Source organism: Solea solea, chromosome 12, assembly GCF_958295425.1.
Source record: "Solea solea chromosome 12, fSolSol10.1, whole genome shotgun sequence".
NCBI classification, from domain to species: domain Eukaryota; kingdom Metazoa; phylum Chordata; class Actinopteri; order Pleuronectiformes; family Soleidae; genus Solea; species Solea solea.
In genome coordinates this window covers 25,308,689-25,329,268 of record NC_081145.1, presented here as the reverse complement: position 1 = coordinate 25,329,268, position 20,580 = coordinate 25,308,689, and the positions used below count along the sequence as shown (strand labels likewise).

The following is a 20,580-nucleotide window of genomic DNA, read 5'->3' as shown; positions in this document are numbered from 1 at the left end:
ACGCTGTGCTTCATTAACTACTGTAAACATGACCAAAATTGACCAGATGGACATCGTACTGTAAGAGAGAAACCAGTGATTGAAACTATAAACCCTGGTCTTCTATAATCTCGGTCAGATAAATTATGTCGTCCATCTTTCTGACTTTAATCTCAGAATTTGACTTTTTTCTCAGAATTTTGATTTCTGATTTTAATCTCATATTTATGACTTTCTGGTTTTAATCTCAAACATCTGACTTTCTGATTTTAATCACAGAATTCTGATTAAATCTCAAATTTCATGCTGTTTAAATGTATTTTATTGTTTTAACTTTCTTTTAAAATACATGTGGCCCAAATACTCTTCCATAACAATGCACTAAAAATTGCTTCTAAAAATGAAAAAATTCACACAAGCATTTTATTGTGAAATTTCCAACCGGAAGCTGTGAGTTGCATTTCCGTCTCTTCACTTTTCTGATTCTCGGATTTTTTTGGGAAGGTGGTCCTGAGTGAGGAGAGGAGAAAAAAAGAAAAAAAAAAGAAAAACAGCGTCCACAAGAAGCGAAAGAAACGACGAGGACAGTTTCCATGTTTTTTTCCGTCTCTTCTCGTTTTTAAAACACCTTAAAGGCAGAAACGCGGAGCTGCGGGAGACGTTTAGAGCAAGTTTAGGTGACGGACGGAGCGCTACATGTGACATGTTGGTCTTTCGGGGGGAGAAAGTTGTGAAAGTTGCGGGGTGAAAATGGAGAGCTCAGCTGAGTGAGAGTGGGGTGAGGAGGCTGTCTTTGGCAGAGCTGCGAGTCCTGCCCTTCTGCTGCTGCTGCTGCTGTTAGCACCATACTTAGCACCACTCTTAGCACGTCCCGCTATCTGCGGAGAAGTTTCTGAAGGTGAGTCACTTTTCACTTGTGTTTTTCTTAATGTCATGTAAAAGCTGTTGTTTTCTCTAAACTGTCTGAATGTGATTGTGTTTGTTGCTGTTTTTAGTCAAAGAAGGAGAAAAAAAAACATTGACATGACTTTTAAGGCCTGGCCATTTTTTTTAATCTTATCTTAAGTTTTTTCCCTTAACTCATTCACTCTGCTTTGTTTTCTGTTATCTTTGTGCCAGTTTTCCTTTATTTTGAAGCCGGGTTTCTACTTACTTGGCTGAAAACATGCTTGACAAAGTAAAATATGACAACTATTTAGTTGTAAATACCTTTTTAGTATTGAGCTCAATTAAACTGTCTGAGTGACAGTATATTAAGTTTTTGTGGTCATTTCCAGACATCATGTACTGCACTAGCTTAGTTTCACTATATAACATAACTTATTTAATTAAAGTATGTTTTCGTTTTACAATGGTGTACTTCTGGTTTTACAATGGCAAAGTTGTTTTAAACTAAATTCTTTTAAATGAAGTGTTTAAAACATGTCACATCACACAGCCTCTGTATGATGTTTCATTAAAGTATTAAATCAAAATGTGTGAAATGCTGTACCATGACTGATGTTTAACATCACAATTTGGCTGGATACTAATGTTTTGTTGTTGTTGTTTCCTTTTACCACTATTACACAATCTTTGAATGGTCACGAAATACAATACATCATTTAAAAAGAACACGTTTTCTGCCTTCAAATTATTTTATGCCCTCTTTCTTATAGTGGATTAGCTGTAATTGTGCTTATAGTTTAGTTGTAGATACTTAAAATACCGTATGCAGTTGATTTAGTGGCATTTTTTTTATTTTTAATGGCAAACATAATTCATACCAACTGCTGTGAATCACCAACAACATCAACATTGTGTTCTTGGCCACTTGACAGCATTTGTGTAATCATATATACTGTGTGTGTTGTGTAACATCAGTACTTTGTGTTAAATGCTGTGCAGATACACAGTATTTTCAATACTGTTATCAAAGTTTTGTTGTTTTCCTTTTGTACCGCAATCTTTTAGTTATCACAAATTCAATAAAATATATTAAATAACCTCTAGAATTACATAACCCTCATTCATAGTTACTTTTAATCACCTTTTCTTTGTTTTATGAGTTTATATTTCTTTACTTCAGCTACTAATGACACCTAAATCACCCCATGATCAGCGAAAATCTTAATCTTTTGACCCTAATATTTTCTTTCTTGGGCAATAATTTATATTCCCGGAAATAATGTCATTAAAATGTGTTCTTTATTTTATTAATTGTGATCCTCACAAACAGACATGTGTGAAAATGTGATGTAATAATGTAAGAAAGCTACTCCGGTCACATTTTTATTTGAAATTCAACATTATTTAGATATGATAGGGACAAGATGGTCACGGGTTCAAATTCCAGGATAAGACGAGGGCTGGGGAGCATCTGAGCAAGGCAGATAAGTCTTGTCCATTGCTCCTGTGCTTGGTTTGTCTGTGTTCTACTGGATGGGTTAAATGCAGAGGTTTAAATTCACTATCACTAATAAGTGTGCATTTGTGGAGTTTTGGCGAGGGGTGTTTGAGTTTATTTTATACATTTATTCAAATTAAAAAGTGACTTCAGAGTTAACCATATAGTCAAGCATTGTGCCTATTTATTTGGTGAACCACTCAAGTTTCATGTTGCATTGTATGTGCTTTTTCTTTTTTAACAGAGGCTCCCGCTGCTGTTACTCAGCCTGTGATCCTCCAGGGGAGCTGCTTTATCTGTGGCAAGACCACTGCTGACACTGCAACTTCTACCATTGGATCAAAGCATAGCTGATGGTCTTCGTTTCTGTGGAAGTTTTGCATGAATCCAGAGAATGGTGTTACATTTCTCCTTAAAGCAACCATACTTTAGAGGCTCTGGATGAACGCCACCTCCCCTGATCAAGGTTTTTTTTCTGTGTGTGTACAGTGAGCATCTACTCTTACTGCTCATGCACTTTTCTCCACAACTGTTGACGATTCATGGCATCTGACATGGCGCCCTGCTAGCTTCTTCAGGGGGATTGAGCTGCCGCCTGGATGCTGACGGTGCCGCTTGGCCGAGTGTGTACAAGAGCCATCAGCGCAGGTCTGTAAAGGAACATAACAGCTGATGATTAAGTCCTTGCTGGAAGAGTCGAGGCGGCCGCTGCACTTGCCAAAATGCTTTCTTGAACTCTGACTTTTTAAAGTGGACTTGAGTGGATGTATCAGTGAACTCTTGACTGCTGATGCCAGCTCGTTGGCTCTGGAGTGGGTGTAATCTGCTTTATTCATGAACCGTCTGTCTCCGCGCGGGTACGGCCTGGATGTTGGATGCCCTGAGGTTGTTAAATCGGCTGTTGCGGTGATGAGGCAGGGCTCCTGGTGGCCTGTGTGGCTCGCTGGGCAGTGGCCCAAGGTGATGTGATGGGTTGCAGGAACAGTAAGGTCCTCCCTGAGCCTCCAGGGGATGTTCAGCTGGACCTCGTCAAAAAGGTAAAGTAAAAATGTACATTTTGATAATTATCAGTACGGTCCTATTTGATGATTTTAACCCTGTTTCAGTCCTTAAGTCACTAAAATATTATTGAAAAAATTTAATAAAAACCCCAAAGTTGTTGAATATACATTGATAAAAACTAGGGATCAGTCGATACTGGTCAAAATGCCTGGATCAGACATCAAGGAAGAAAAAAACATCAAATCCAATATTAGCCGTGAACCCTACATGTCACATAAATGCCTCACTAAGCACAGATTGTAGAATAAAAAAAAGTTTTATGGTTTTAAAATGTTTAAAAAGTTAACAAGTCGTCTGATAAATACAAGCAAAAATAATAAAATCCTCACTATGAGAAGCAAGTGACAGAAAGAATCTGTGTGTGTATGGGGGGGGGGGGTTTCCCTAAAGAAAACAAATATCATTTTACTCTCAGTCAAATAATGAACGATCTATATATGTTCCCCACAAAGATAGTGTAATTAGGATGATGTCATTAGTGGGATAAGAAACATATCATTAGAGATAACTTGTTACAGATGTCTTATCTTTGTGTTGTTGACTAATATGTAACAAGTATATGTATTAAATATGTATTTTCTTATTTAAGTCTGACAGAAAGGATATGTTGTATGATATTATTATTAATAGTTTATGTTAAGTCAATACCACACACAGCATATTGTTTTAATAAAAATATATTAATTTTTAACAGCCTCAGAGTCATGGTGATGGTGATGGTGATGGTTAGATGTCTTGTCACGGGGAGATTGGGGGCTAACGTGGTGGACAACGGATGGGTGTTGGATGTTTACGGTGGCAGTGTAAAAATATGTCCTCCGAAACTGTAGGGGGAGCTCCGTAGAGGAAAAAAGGCAAACATAATATGCGCTACTAGCTCTGTAACATCCACGTGTTGGCACCTATACGTCAGTATTTTTATGCATTTTAGGGAAATATGGGAAATATAAACAACATCATTGCAGATTAAAAAAAAAAACCACACAATAAATGTTACTTTTAAATATTTACTTTCAAATATTGAGATGAAAGGAAAAAAATCATTAAAAATTCACACGACTGAATAGAAAATGCTGTCTAGCTCAACAACTACTTAAAATTCTTGCGTTTTAAATAAACATATACATATATATATATATATATATATATATATATATATATATATATATATATATAATAAATATATCTTGTGGCATGTTTTATGTAACAAAATAAGCTTCCGCTACATTTCTGGCATCGCAAATAATGTTTCAATAACTTCTGCATAGAGTTTACATGTTCACCCCGTGTGTGCGTGGGTTTTCTCTCCGGGTTCTCCAGTTTCCTCCCACATGCAGATTTGGGGATTAGGCAAAATTAGACACTCTAAATTGACCGTAGGTGTGAGAGTGGATGGTTGTTGGCCCAGTGATGGACTGGCAATCTGTCCAGGGTGTGACCCCGCCTCTTGCCCTATGTCTGAGATTGGCACGGTGCATTTTATGTCAAAAGTTTTAATCTAACAAAGAAAATGCATGTTCTTAATGCGTGGGGATCTAAAAGAGAAGCTTATTTTTTCAATCATCACAACAACTGTGAATTTTTAATTATTTTGGTCAGTTTTATCATGCCAGGAAATACGCACCTTAATAAACGTTACCTTATTTCTCCGTATGTAAAGGACTACATGTTATTGTTCTACTCTGTTGTTATTGCTGTTTCCATCTGTGATGAAGTTGTGTTGATGTTTCAGGTTGATCCTCCCCCGCCCCCTCAGACAGATATCTTTAAGCACTTCATACGAGGGGATGGCGCCGGAAGCAAGATGGGCAGGGCCGGTGACAAGGCCGACTCAACCTCCCCATATCAGGCCCTGGCACAGGCCGCCACTCCCACCGTCTCCGCTCAGACGCCCAAGGACCCGTCCGAACTGTCGGACCCGCAGCGGAAGAAGGTGGCGAAATATCGAGCCAAGTTTGATCCCCGGGTCACCGCCAAGTACGACATCAAAGCTCTGATAGGACGGGGGAGTTTCAGCCGCGTCGTCCGCGTGGAGCACAAGAGCACGCGGCAGCCGTACGCTATCAAGATGATCGAGACCCGTTACCGCGAGGGGAGGGAGGTGTGCGAGTCGGAGCTGTGCGTCCTACGGCGCGTCCGTCACACCAACATAATCCAGCTGATGGAGGTCTTTGAGACGGCGGAGCGCGTCTACATGGTGATGGAGCTGGCCACCGGGGGCGAACTCTTTGACCGCATCATCGCGCGTGGCTCCTTCACGGAGCGTGACGCCACCCGGGTGCTCCAGATGGTGCTGGACGGCGTCAAGTATCTCCACACTCTGGGGATCACTCACCGCGACCTGAAGCCAGAGAACCTGCTCTACTACCACCCGGGCGCCGACTCCAAGATCATCATCACCGACTTTGGTTTGGCGAGCAGCAGGAAGAAGGGTGACGAGTGTCTGATGAAGACCACCTGCGGCACGCCGGAGTACATCGCGCCCGAGATCCTGGTGAGGAAGCCGTACACCAATGCGGTGGACATGTGGGCGCTGGGGGTGATATCGTATATCCTGCTGAGTGGAACCATGCCCTTCGAGGACGACAACCGCATGAGGCTTTACCGGCAGATCCTCAAGGGGAAGTACAGCTTCTCTGGAGAGGTGAGGAGTTACAGTAGATCTGTGTCCCGCTCACTCTCGCACTCTCACACACTCTCTCCACTTCACCCATATTTGGAATACATTCTTCACACCGCAGGAGGTTTTGTCAACAAATTTCCAAGAAGTTCAGCTTTCGGCAGGACTTTAACACACACATGCACACTTTGTAAACCTTTTTAACTGCACTCCAGAATTTTTACACGATGTGTCACTGTTCTCGACTGCATTTATTTGTCTTGTCTAAGTCAATATTCACCTCCCCCCCTCCTTCCCTTACCCCCGTCAGAGTACAGTAATTTAAGCTCTATCTGTGTATTTAGTTGGAAGAAGAATGCTGAGTAGTCTGTTGCCTTCTCTGGTAGTGTGGGATGTTTATGTTGCGAGTTGGTTTTACAATGATAATGTTTGTCCCACATACAGTTATTCTAGCGCAAATAGAAGCTGAGTGGTTTTACAGGAAATCATGTCCACTTTTTTTTTTTTTCCATGTCTGTGACCGCCGTGACCTCAGACTAAATGTTTTCAGGTTTCTTACCACTAGGGCCTGCAGCAATTCAATGATTATTAAACTATTTTGTCAATCGATTAATTAGTTTAAAATACATTTTAAAACTAGCCGTCTGATTTTTCAGCTTCTTAAATCAGAAAATGCTCTAGTTTCTTTGCTACGTGTAACAAAGAAATCATCAAAAGTGACAATTATTCGAGAAATAAATTGGTTATGAATATAATCTTTGTTGAGTGGCAGCTCTACCTACCACAGTGTCATGAACGCATTAAACCTTAGGGGAATTTCTTCAAATTTGGCAGCAACATCTAGTTTTAGTTCAGGATAAACTGATCCGAATTTGGTGGTGAAAGAAAAAGCAAATATTTGGTTAGATTATATTTTTTATATATATATTCGGACTGCAACTAACACTTATTTCCATAATCGGTTATTTTGTCTATTATTTTCTTGATTAATCGGGAACTTGTTTGGTTCAGAAAATATTGAAAAATGTTGATCAGTGTTTCTCAAACCTGGAAATTATGATTTTGGTGATTCAGTTGTAATGATTTCTTTGTCATATTGAGCAAGGAAACCAGAAAATATTCACATCTAAGAAGCGAAAGAATTGTTTTAATTCTTCAAAAACAAACAAACACTCAAAATGATCGATCGAGTATCAAAGTTCACAATTAATTCAGTAATCAATTGATAATTGATTAATCGCGTTATTGTTTCAGCCTAATATAAAATGTATTATGCTGCATTTACATGTACATATAAATCTAAAGCTACTAGAGCAGTAAATGTGGATCAAAAGAGTTCAGATGTGGGCAGGAAAATCTAAACAATGAGCTGAAATTACACAAAAGTGGCATCTGCTGGTTTGTCACTGTACACTGTCACACCCCCTTTGCCTTGAAAAATTCACTCTCTTTATTTATGGAAATAGTTGTTCTGGAAGTTATAAAACATTTGGAGCTGCACAACCAAGTTCTGCTATAACTTATGGTAGCCGCTCATTCTCACTCGTGTGTGTGCGTGAAAAAATAAGTGCCAGTTCTCCCCTTATCCATATGTCTGTCAGTATTAGTAAATCATGAAACACTTGAGTTATGAGAATAACTAGATATAGAATAAAGATACCAAAAGATGTTGAGTCCGAGTTAAAATCTATAAAACATGTTGCCCTTAGATTACCATTAACGTTTCCAAGAACAATAAGAATTAAAATCTCTCGTCACTAGAAACAAACACTAGAACAGGGGCAAACTCATGTTTGTTCAGGGGCCACATCTCACGTGGGCCTGACCAGTAAAATAATAGCATAATAACCTATGAACAACAAGAACGTTACATTTAATGTAATATCTTTTTTGGGATGTGATTATTCTTTTATTATTTTTTTACTGGAAAATATAGTGAATAACATTGACAGACAAACTGTAAGTTTTCCAATTTTTTTCCCATAATTTAAAGTGAAAAAAATATGAAATAGAAATAACAGATACCACTGCGGTACTCAAAACTCTAACATTAGTGTGCCGATACTGTGTTTACACATGAAAGTGAGTATGTTCTCAGTGTGGGAGCAAACTCAGCTGCATTTTTTTATTGGGAACATGCAGTCGATCTTTACATCTGTGTTAAATAATGCTCGTGTTTCCCTGCTGTTTCCAGAGAGGATGGAATCACAGTCTGGACATTGTTGTTGTTGGTGGAGTTTTTTTTACCGTCACGTCTATAAATAAATAAATGAGTATGACGTCGAATCATCGTTTAATTAACAGTCGGCAAGTGTTACACTGGATCATGTGGGAACATGACTCATCAAATTAAAACTTAGACTGAGTTTGACAGCATTAAAAATCCTAAGATGTGTAAAAAAAACTTGTTGTTTACAGGAGTGTTTGATCAGTGTGCTTCACATGGATCAAATCCATGTTGCTCTGCTGCCCTCTTGTGGCCAGAGCTATGCAGACAAATAACAAACTGTCCATACATCACTTTTCTCCACATTTGTGCCAAAAGGTTGATATTTGTAGGCCTTCAACTAACAATTATTTTCATAATCGATTGATCCGTTCAATTTTCAATTGTTTGGTCCATTAAATGTCTGGAAAATGTTCATCAGTGTTCAACGACGTTCTCTTTACGTCAAAACTTACTGAGTTTTCGCTTAATTTGTTTGTTACACAGACAAAAAAAAAGGAACCTATTCATAAGAGAGGTTGTTTTAATAATAAGTAACCAAATTAATTATCAAAATAGTTGGCGATTTATTTAGTGATTGATTAATAAGCGATTCATCTGTGCAGCCCTAGATATTTGCGACATCAGAGCTTAAGCTCAGGTCTAACTTTTGTCATTTTGATGTGGAAATTTCAAAATGTTTGCATTTCCATTAGGGCTGAACGATTTTGGAATAATATATATAATTGTGATTGTTTTTGACAGCAATTGCAATTGCAATTGCCAAATCAGAGGGAATGGTCATTTTGGAATCATTATTCTCATTCGAAAAAACACATGTTCAAAACATGATTACTCTGTGATATTTGTGCAGATCTGTGAGAAACAAAGATGTTTTCTTCAGTCTGTGGAATAAGATAAGACAATAATTAGTGTAAAATTACATTTTGACACACATTTTGCTTTGAAAAATATTGCTCATCCTGTGATTTGAAAATTGCAGTAGACTGCATTGCGACTTTAATAAAAGTTAGATGAATTGTTCAGCCCCAAATTTCACTTTGTCTCACATCTGTCCGTCTGTCTCCCGTGGTGCAGCCGTGGCCCAGCGTCTCCAACCTGGCCAAAGACTTTGTGGAGCGGATTCTGACGGTGGACCCCAGCGAGCGGCTCACGGCCGGCCAGGCGCTCAAGCACCCGTGGATCGTCAGCATGGCGGCGTCGTCGTCCATGAAGAACCTCCAGCGCTGCATATCGCAGAACCTCCTGAAGAGGGCGTCGTCACGCTGCCACAGCATCAAGTCGGCGCAGTCGACGCGCTCCAGCCGCTCCACCAAGTCCAACAAGGCGCGGCGGGTGCGGGAGAAGGAGCTGCGCGAGCTGAACCGGCGATATCAGCAGCAGTACAACGGCTGACGCTGACGCCTGCCGCCCTTGACTCTGGATTTCTCTATCACCGTTTTGTGATTATTCTAAAAACTGATCCCCGATCTATGAAGACAGTGAAAATAATGAGTTCTATATGACACGGTGTGAACACAGAAGGACACACCGGAACAAACGTACTGTACTGCAACGGTTACATCATCATCTCTTCGTCCATTCCTTCACCCTCTCTCTGGCTGGACGGCGCCTCCCGCTCCTCCCGTCCCCGTTTTTGTGCCTCTCACTTTCCTGTGTCTCTACATATTTATTTATTATTATTAGTCTCCATTGGAATGGTCACTGGATAATGACCTTCCGCGAGGATCTGTTGAACAGAGTTCTGGGTACTGAACTTTCTAAAAAGAAAAAGAAATCGGGTGGAGATCAAACTCCCCCTTCACTCATTCCTGATTGAAAATTGCTGTGAATTTATTGTTGTAGTACTTGTACAGACCTTGTCTCGCTTTAGATGTGGGTGATGGAAACACACTGCAAAAAAAAAGACCACACCCCTGATAATCCAAAATGAAGGCATGTTGTTTTTATTATTTTTATTATTATTATTATTATTATTATTAGTCACTTCTAAGCTTATCTAATCTTGCCATTTTTTCCCTCTGATGATATTCTGAAGCTGTCAAAAGATTGTGAAGCTGTTTTAGTCTTAAGTGTAAATCTGTCACATCCCAGTTTATTTTAAAGTCGTGGTGAGCCTGTTAAGTCATTAAGTGTTCGGAATGGTACGCGGCCATTTGTGGGCGCTGTGTAATCGCAGTGAGAACGACACAGTGAAGGCAAAATCATTCATAGGTGAGAGATAGGAACTTTGTGTCGTGACCACCAGTCCCTTTTGTATGTTAAACTAAAGCCCACTTAAAGGTACAGTGTGTAAAATTTGAGTTTCAGGTCTGAGAAAGGATGTTACAAGTAACGTTATAGGTGACTATCCAAATACAAACGTAATCTCTAAGAGGCTGAGAAGGGGAAAAACCTTGCCTGCGGCGCGTGCAGTAAAAGCATCAATGAATCAACGCTCCAAAGCACTGCAGCGTTTTATGCTGACGTAACACCATGTGACTCATAGCCCTGGTATGTGACACAATGAAAACACTAAAGATGTATACAAAACCTCAAAATCAACCCGTAACAGCCAACACTCAGTGATGAGTGCGAGTGGATGCAAACGATCTGAAAAGAGAAGAACACAATTTATCATGAGCTTTTGAATTATTCATGAAGCCTGCCGACGTGAAGCCTGCCAACTCTTGCTCTGGTCGACCATCAGGGGGCAGTATCCATATTTTACATGGCTTGTATTATATTGCTTTTTGAGACACCAAGTTTCTTTTTCTTTTATGTTTATTTGTCACATCGACGACAAATACAGTGACATAATACCTTTTGTGGAGAAGCATAAAAAACAAGGCAATCAGAGATGGCCGACTTCACCCCATTCACGCAACAAGCCTCTGGCGGCCTCTGTTGGTCATATTGGCAAGTGCAAGTGTGGAAACATGCACGGTACAAAAAAAATAAAAAAATCAATTGACATTTCAGTCACTAGATGGTGCCAAGTGCTCACTCTCACCAGAGGAGTTATGTGAGTATTTCACAATATAGGATTTTGGCCCCCCCCCCCTCCATAAAGCCAATTCTTGCCGAAGGAAAATTTCACCTAAATTTTACACACTGGACCTTTAAAGTAATAGTTGTGTTATGATAAGAAAAAAGTTTTGCCTCTTTATGTCACTGTTTGACAGACTTTTCCAACTGGAAAAATTAAGTTTGTGTCGCCTTTTTTAAACCACTCACTCCCGCTCACACCAAACTCCATAGAGAAAATCAGCGATTTTACGCCACGACACACGGGAGCCGTTGATCCACTGCTGCCTCCTCCACTAACTTCAAATGTGTTTATTGCCACGTCCGTGTTTGAAATCCTCCTTTTGGCTTTCCCCCAAGTGACTCAAACTCACCAAACAAGACGGCACACGACATTCGCACCCGCGTCCCTGTGACCGTAAAAACGCTGATTTTCTCCATGAGGTTTGGTGCAGGAGGGTGAACTTGAGTTTCCAAGCTGGAAAAGGCTGAAATCACTTAATTTAATGTGTGACAAAGTAACGGTTGTTATATTTTCTGTCCTTGCTAGAATGATGGGGTGTAGTGAGGTCGTGGCCGAGGTGATTGATAAAGCTTTTGATTGTCTTTAACACGTTTGTCTGAAGCTTTCAGTGCAAAAAAAAAAATGATGTTGGATCTTGCACTCAAAAAAAAAAAACACAGAATGAAGGAAGGAATCCACTGAGTGTATGAAGGTGATTTACTATGCAGTCTTTGTTTGGAAAGATTTATTTTTTATAATCTTTTAAGTGCACTTAATTGAGAACTGAATCAAAATCGTAATTAAAATTAATTTTGCAGTCACAGCCAGAACAAAAGCATGTCGATAATGACGTCAGTATTGATCTGAAATGAGATTTCAGTTTTTGTAAAGTAAGTTTACATTAATGTCATTGACCTGAATTGACTTAAAGCATGGACGTGTTGTTTTATGACTTATATCATTGTATTTAACGTCTTTTAATCCCAATTTGCCCCAAAATAACCTAAGTCATTGATTCAGGAAAAGAAGTCATGGACCTCTTCTTCTTTTAATTTTTACCTTTTTATCCAACAAAGCTCTTGATGTACAAACTTTCGTAGACTCTTTCTTTTCTTCTTCTTTATGTGAGTGATTTGTTTTTGCTGTGATTTGCCCCCGGACTCATGAAATGTGCTGTAGTTGTGAACTTTTTGTTTTTGTTTTATTTTTAACACATACTGGAAACCTAACCGAGCCATGTCAGCTGACCTCAGTTTTTCCTCTTGTTTTATTTTTATTTTTTTATGTCTCTCGCTCTTTTTCTTGTTTCAGGATCCTTTAATGTTTCTGGGTTTTTTTCTTTAATGCTATTTTATTTCTATTTTTTGAGGACGTCTCTGTCCCACTGCTGTCTTCTGATCTGATATGTCATTTACGTCTTCTTGGTGGGAGTAAAATTCTTATATCTTCAAGCAGTTGGTCAGCAATTGGTGGTGCGTGGGCCAAAAGTGGCCCGCCAGAATCAGTATCTGGCCCCCGGCAGATGAGTTAACAAATCTGAGTTCAGGGCTTTTATTCTGAAAAAAATATATAAACTTATTCAAATGAGATTCTGTTGCTAGAAATGACAGTTAACCTAAACTAAAAGTTTGGTTTGCAAACACTGCTGTTGTCATGGTGACAGCCAGGTTTGGGGAGTAAATGTCCGTAAAATAACTACTTGCACGTATTAGACTCAAAGAAGAAGAAGCAGTGATTTTAATTTAAATGATTCACAGTAAATATTAACAGTACGAGTTTGTGTCCACATTGTTAGTTTAAGGCAGCAAAGACGTTTTAAGGCATTTTCTCTGATGAAAATACAATGTTTTGGCCTAAAAATTCGATTGCTTACAAGAATTGTCCCTTGGCCATGTTAACTTGCTGATCCCTGTCTAAAAGAATATACATTTACACTCCCATCTTTACTCTGTCCACATTTTAGACAGGGTATTTCCACTTAGGCTTGAAAAGGTGCAATTGAAAAGTATATATGTATTGTTTCTTCATTGAGATAATACCTGTGGCCACTTTGAAATAGATTTTATTACAACATAAAGTGTTCTGAGGTAGCAGCCTGAATGCTAGTTCACAGATTTCTGTCCAAAAATAAACATATCAGGTTTTAAATGTTACGGTTTGGGCTGCAAGGTTAATTGTTTGGTCCATAAAGTGTTGGAAAATGTTTATAAACTTCAAAATGATCATTTTGATCATTCGGTTTTTCGCCAAACCTGAAAATAATGATCTTCTTTAACGTCTTATTTTGAGCACAAACCAAACATTTCCCCCCAAAAAATATGTTTTAATGATTCCTTTGTCAAATGGAGCAAAGAAACTGGGAAATATTTACATTTAAGAAGCTGAAAAATCATACAACTTCTCATTAATTCTTAAAACAGAACATTCAAACTGATTAATCGATATTATAATAGTTAAAATAATCTATCCAGGTACCGGCACTAATTCTAGTTCACAGATTTCTGTCCAAAATAAACATTTTATCCGGTTTTAAATGTGACGGTTGGGCTGTGAGTTTAGTCCAAGAAATGTCATAAAATGTTGGAAAAAAAGGTCACAAACCAAAATGATTCACTTTTAATGATTTATTTGTTTTTTACAAAGCAGAGAAATCATATTAAAAAAACAATGAATCAATAATCAAAATAGTTGGCGATGAATTAAGTCGTTGATAAATCGTCGCAGCCCGACTCACAGCAATGTTCCAAGAATCACAGCAGCTCAGTTATTTTCCACTGTTGTTGTTGTTCATTAGTCATCTTGGAAGAATGTCAGCAGCACATTTTCCTTTCTTCTTTCTTATTTTTTTATACACTTATACGAGTGATTTTTGTATCGATGTCGTCCTGAATGAAGTAGCCAACTCAACACTGTTCCCTGAAAACAGCTGTTTGTCTCTTTTTTTGTTTGTTCTCATTGTTGCCGTGTCAGAATAAATAACACTTTGATTCTTTTACCATTAACTTCTTTTTTTTCTTTGTTTCTCTCTGAGTTGTATGTGCAAATAAAACACCTGAACCTGACTCACTAGGTTTGTTTTATTCCTTCTCATGACCCTGAAAGGTTTGTTCAATGTCAAAGCAACCACCACGTAACGATGCATGACTTTTTGTCTTTACTTTGGATGTTGAACTTTAAAATGTCTTCTACTACATAAGAATTGCCCACAACCACAGGAATCTTCCAGTCCACAAGGTGTCGGTCCCCGTCCTCTGAGGTCGTCAAGTGTTAGAAAAAAAAAATTATGATATAAGACGTTTAAACTATGACATTTTGGTCACTTTTGGACGACATACTATACTATGACTTTTTTGTCTCATTTTGGACGACATACTATACTATGACTTTTTTGTCTCACTTTGCACGACACACTATACTATGACTTTTTTGTCACATTTTGGATGACATACTATACTATGACTTTTTTTGTCACATTTTGGACGACATACTATACTATGACTTTTTTGTCTCATTTTGGACGACATACTATACTATGACTTTTTTGTCACATTTTGGACGTCATACTATACTATGACTTTTTAGTCTCATTTTGGACGACATACTATACTATGACTTTTTTGTCTCATTTTGGACGACATACTATACTATGACTTTTTTGTCTCATTTTGGAACGACATACTATACTATGACTTTTTTGTCTCATTTTGGACGACATACTATACTATGACTTTTTTTGTCACATTTTGGACGACATGCTATACTATGACTTTTTTGTCTCATTTTGGACGACATACAAAACTATGACATTTTGGTTACTTTTTGGACGACATACTAACTTATGACTTTTTGTCACATTTTGGACGACATACTATACTATGACTTTTTTGAGTGATTTTGGACGACATACTAAACTATGACTTTTTTGTCACATTTTGGACGACATACAAAACTATGACATTTTGGTTACTTTTTGGCAACATACAAAACTATGACATTTTGGTTACTTTTTGGACGACATACTAACCTATGACTTTTTGTCACATTTTGGACGACATACTATACTATGACTTTTTTGAGTGATTTTGGACGACATACTAAACTATGACTTTTTGGTCACATTTTGGACGACATACTATACTATGACGTTTTTGTCACATTTTGGACGACATACTATACTATGACTTTTTTGTCACATTTTGGACAACATACTATACTATGACATTTTTGTCACATTTTGGACGTCATACTATACTATGACTTTTTTGAGTGATTTTTGACGACATACTAAACTTTGACATTTTGGTCACTTTTTGGACGTCATACTATACTATGACTTTTTTTAGTGATTTTGGACGACATACTAAACTATGACGTTTTTGTCACATTTTGGACGACATACTATACTATGAATTTTTTGAGTGATTTTGGACGACATACTATACTATGACGTTTTTGTCACATTTTGGACGACATACTATACTATGACTTTTTTGTCACATTTTGGACAACATACTATACTATGACATTTTTGTCACACTTTGGACGTCATACTATACTATGACTTTTTTGAGTGATTTTGGACGACATACTAAACTATGACATTTTGGTCACTTTTTGGACGACATACTAACCTATGACTTTTTTGTCACATTTTGGACGACATACTATACTATGACTTTTTTGAGTGATTTTGGACGACATACTATACTATGACTTTTTTGTCACATTTTGGATGACATACTATACTACGACGTTTTTGTCACATTTTGGACGACATACTATACTATGACTTTTTTTGTCACATTTTGGACGACATGCTAAACTATGACATTTTGGTCACTTTTTGGACGACATACTATACTATGACGTTTCTGAGTGATTTTGGACGACATACTATACTATGACTTTTTTGACTGATTTTGGACGACATACTAAACTATGACGTTTCTGAGTGATTTTGGACGACATACTATACTATGACTTTTGGTCACTTTTTGGACGACATACTATACTATGACGTTTCTGAGTGATTTTGGACGACATACTATACTACGACTTTTTTGTCACATTTCGGACGACATACAAAACTATGACATTTTGGTTACTTTTTGGACGACATACTAACTTATGACTTTTTGTCACATTTTGGATGACATACTATACTATGACTTTTTTGAGTGATTTTGGACGACATACTAAACTATGACTTTTTTGTCACATTTTGGACGACATACAAAACTATGACATTTTGGTTACTTTTTGGCAACATACAAAACTATGACATTTTGGTTACTTTTTGTACGACATACTAACCTATGACTTTTTGTCACATTTTGGACGACATACTATACTATGACTTTTTTGAGTGATTTTGGACGACATACTTAACTATGACTTTTTTGTCACATTTTGGACGACATACTATACTATGACGTTTTTGTCACATTTTGGACGACATACTATACTATGACTTTTTTGTCACATTTTGGACAACATACTATACTATGACATTTTTGTCACACTTTGGACGACATACTATACTATGACGTTTTGGTCACTTTTTGGACGACATACTATACTATGACGTTTCTGAGTGATTTTGGACGACATACTATACTATGACTTTTTTGTCACATTTTGGATGACATACTAACCTATGACTTTTTTGTCACATTTTGGACGACATACTATACTATGAGGTTTCTTAGTGATTTTGGACGACATACTTTACTATGACTTTTTTGACTGATTTTGGCCGGCATACAAAACTATGACATTTTGGTAACTTTTTGGACGACATACAAAACAATGACATTTTGGTTACTTTTTGGACGACATACTAACCCATGACTTTTTTGTCACATTTTGGACGACATACTAAACTATGACGTTTTTGTCACATTTTGGACGACATGCTAAACTATGACATTTTGGTCACTTTTTGGACGACATACTATACTATGACGTTTCTGAGTGATTTTGGACGACATACTATACTATGACTTTTTTGACTGATTTTGGACGACATACTATACTATGACTTTTTTGTCACATTTTGGACGCCAAATTCAAAATTCCTGTTGACTTGAGGCCATGGTCACAGTGGACTTTTTTGTTCGTCTTGGGCTTTGTTTCCAAGTTTTGTGGACATTTTGTGCAACGTTAGTTTACAATTTCTAATTTGTATGAAAAGTGCCGCATAAATAAAGCCTTGATTGATTGTTTGTGTTTAAGATGAAGCTCCTCCACATCGACAGGAGACTTAGCAATGTAGCAGTGGCCCTTTAAATGTATAACAAAGAGACAGACAACACAGACCAACATCAGAAATATACAGTTATTTATTTACAAATATGTTTGCATTTGCATAGACGTTTTAAAATTCAAAAGTATTTTTTTTTTTTAAGATGTTAGAGCAGAGGCCTCAAACACACTTAAATATCAGGTTATTTATGGGTTCATTTTTATCGTCTTTTTGTGAACTATATGTCGTCACATACCAAAATAAACACTTTCATCTGGAAATTCTGTGAATTTTGTGACCTTACGACACAATGTTAAGCTCATAGCTCCCTGTTAAAAAGACCAGAGAAGACTTTGTACTCATGTGAGTTTGAGACCCCTGCGTTATAGTAAACAGATTTAGGAAATATTATTATTGTATGTATGCTGCATAATTTAGCACAAGGAAAAGAAAAAGAAAAAAAAACTTTTCACAATCAAAGCTGTTGTTTACAATTTTTTTTCCATCTCATATCATATAAATATACATAAATAAAATCTATTATATCATTATTTCTCCAACAGGTGGAATCATGAACAATAAACTCATCATCATCATCATCATCATCATCAATATTATAGTCTTCACCATCATTTAAGACATTAAAAATATAGATTTTCTTATTGGTTATTTCATAAGAAAAGTGTTTGCTGTGAATAGTTGGTCAATTTTTCTTCCATCACAATGTTTTTTTTTAAAAAAAGAAAAAGATCAGCACGACACATTCTGCTACTCGATCAAGTCCTGGACGAGGATTATTCGGCGGGTTTGGATGACGCGAGCCTCTCGCGGGATCACCTGATGACTTCATTATTGCTTCAGTGAATAAGTGAAAAAAACTAAAAGAAAACAATTCTCTCGTCTTTAAAAGTGGTTACAAAAATTCTGAATCACACTTTTTTTCATGTGTACAAATGAACATTCTGCTTTAAGTTAATCCTGAGCAGAGCTGCAACTAAGGATTATTCTCATAATCGTAAAGAGTCAGAAAATGTTGATCGTGTTTTCCCCAAAACTTGCAAATCATCACGATATCAAATGTCGTGTGTTTTGTTTTGTCCCCAAACAAAGAAACAAAGCTGAAAAATCATGAAAGTTATCATGAAAACCGGCCCAATAAATTAGGCTCATGTTATTAAATGCATATACAATTGCCTACATGTTATCATCCATTTAATATATTATATTTCTCTCTGTTTTTGTGATTAACAGATTAATTTTTGCATCATAAATGTTAGTTTCTTTGTGAATTATATAACAAAACAAACACTTTTACTTTGAAATGGTGCAAAATATCATCCCCTGGATTAACCGATCATCACAAAAGTTGGTAATCGATGATTAATCGCATAATTGCTGCAGCCCTGCTCAGGAGTAAAGATCCTTTTTTCCTCTGTTCTGGTCAAATATTCTCTCACTGTTCACTTTGAATCATCAGTTAAGTTGTGTAAAGTTTTGTTGTCGGATGTTAAAGAGGAGGCGGGGTTTTTTTTAAAGGATCCACCAGTCACTGTGAGAACGTCCCACTGGGCGGTCAGATGAGTCACGCATCGTCATCCTGCAGGGGTCGGCGGGGTCAAACACTCCAGAGGGTTCAAATGTACGTAGATTCCAAGAAAAAGAAGAATTTTGTTGTTGAATAACAATAAAAACAACAAAAACCCTGTGGACGTTGACCCCGCGACCCTCACAACAGGGAAGTCCGACAGGCCTGGCTTCATGCCTCTGCATCACTCCGCCTCTGTCACCATGACAACACATGATACTATACGTCTAACACACACACACACACAGTATAAGTATGTCTCTCACTATCCGCTCAAGTCTCTTTTGTACAAAGCGTCTTCGAAAATATCTTCTTTTTTTTACATCTTTGTTAAAATCATTAACGACAAAACAAAAGAAAAAAAGGAAAAAAGGAAAAGGGACACTTGCAAAAATATATCTCCGCACACATTTAAGAATTCTGCTTTACATGACGTTGTTGTTGTTGTTGTTGTTGTTGTTGTTGTGTTTGGTGATGACACAAAAATCTACGCCGGCTAAATCTACGATATCTTAAAGGAAAATGTTTCCTTGCTTAATGGAAAGGTTACACACGTGTAACTTTATAACTTGTGGTAACTTTAATTTGTAACCTGCTCACTCAACACCACACCAAAGTCCATACAGAAAAACACTCCACCGCTGCCCCGTGTGGTCAGTTTGTGTCACAAAATAACACATTTGAACTTGTGCCGTGAGAGGAGAGGGAGTGGTTAACAAAAACAACAGAAACTTCAGTTTCCTGTTAGAAAACACAGATTTAAGAGTTTATAAAAAAACAAAATGACAGCCTCTTCTCTCTGGCAGCCATGTTTTCAGTGAGGGTGAAGGTCTGTGTCTCACGCTGGTTCAGAACCTGATTATGTCTCCTTACTTCATATAACACTCTGGTCTAAACCCTTTAACAGTTCACTGGATTAATGTGCTCTAGTTTCACGTTCACTGGTGATTAACAACTTAACAGCATGTTCCAATATGTGAAGCTTCAACACAGAGGAAATAACCGTGTGATGGAGATGAGTTGTGTCGCAGTCACAGCTGGAGAACATGACGGTTGTGTAGCAGCGAAGCACAGACTCAGCAAAGACTCAGCAAAGACTCGGCAGAGACTGAGCAAAGACTTGGCACTGACTGAGCAAAGACTGAGCAAAGACTCAGCACAGACTGAGCGAAGACTGAGCAAAGACTGAGCAAAGACTGAGCAAAGACTGAGCACAGACTGAGCACAGACTGAGCAAAGACTCAGCAAAGACTGAGCAAAGACTGAGCACAGACTGAGCAAAGACTCAGCAAAGACTGAGCAAAGACTGAGCACAGACTGAGCACAGACTGAGCAAAGACTGAGCACAGACTGAGCACAGACTGAGCAAAGACTCAGCAAAGACTGAGCAAAGACTGAGCACAGACTGAGCACAGACTGAGCGAAGACTCAGCAAAGACTCAGCAAAGACTGAGCACAGACTGAGCA

The 20,580-nt window shown here is 37.9% G+C and overlaps 1 protein-coding gene across 2 annotated transcripts; it reads left to right on the top strand.

Annotated features, from left to right (window-relative positions):
- The first annotated feature begins 472 nt into the window (after positions 1-472).
- pskh1 (protein serine kinase H1) lies at positions 473-10,661 on the top strand. 2 transcript variants are annotated; one of them, XM_058646624.1, is made up of 5 exons: positions 473-877; positions 2,610-2,762; positions 2,855-3,402; positions 5,160-6,071; positions 9,352-10,661. In XM_058646624.1, exons 3-5 carry the CDS (start codon positions 3,334-3,336, stop codon positions 9,667-9,669), a joined length of 1,299 nt encoding a protein of 432 aa, XP_058502607.1. In that variant the 5' UTR covers positions 473-877; positions 2,610-2,762; positions 2,855-3,333; the 3' UTR covers positions 9,670-10,661. The 2 variants fall into 2 exon arrangements, with proteins under 2 accessions (XP_058502607.1, XP_058502606.1); XM_058646623.1 differs by having other exon boundaries at positions 2,610-3,402.
- Positions 10,662-20,580: the final 9,919 nt, after the last annotated feature.

Excerpts from the sequence above, each read along its gene's own strand:
- pskh1 (XM_058646624.1), top strand. The coding sequence starts at position 3,334 with ATGGGTTGCAGGAACAGTAAGGTCCTCCCTGAGCCTCCAGGGGATGTT. Across the intron at positions 3,403-5,159 it reads AGCTGGACCTCGTCAAAAAG|GTTGATCCTCCCCCGCCCCC; the intron begins GTAAAGTAAAAA and ends TTGATGTTTCAG. Across the intron at positions 6,072-9,351 it reads AGTACAGCTTCTCTGGAGAG|CCGTGGCCCAGCGTCTCCAA; the intron begins GTGAGGAGTTAC and ends CCCGTGGTGCAG.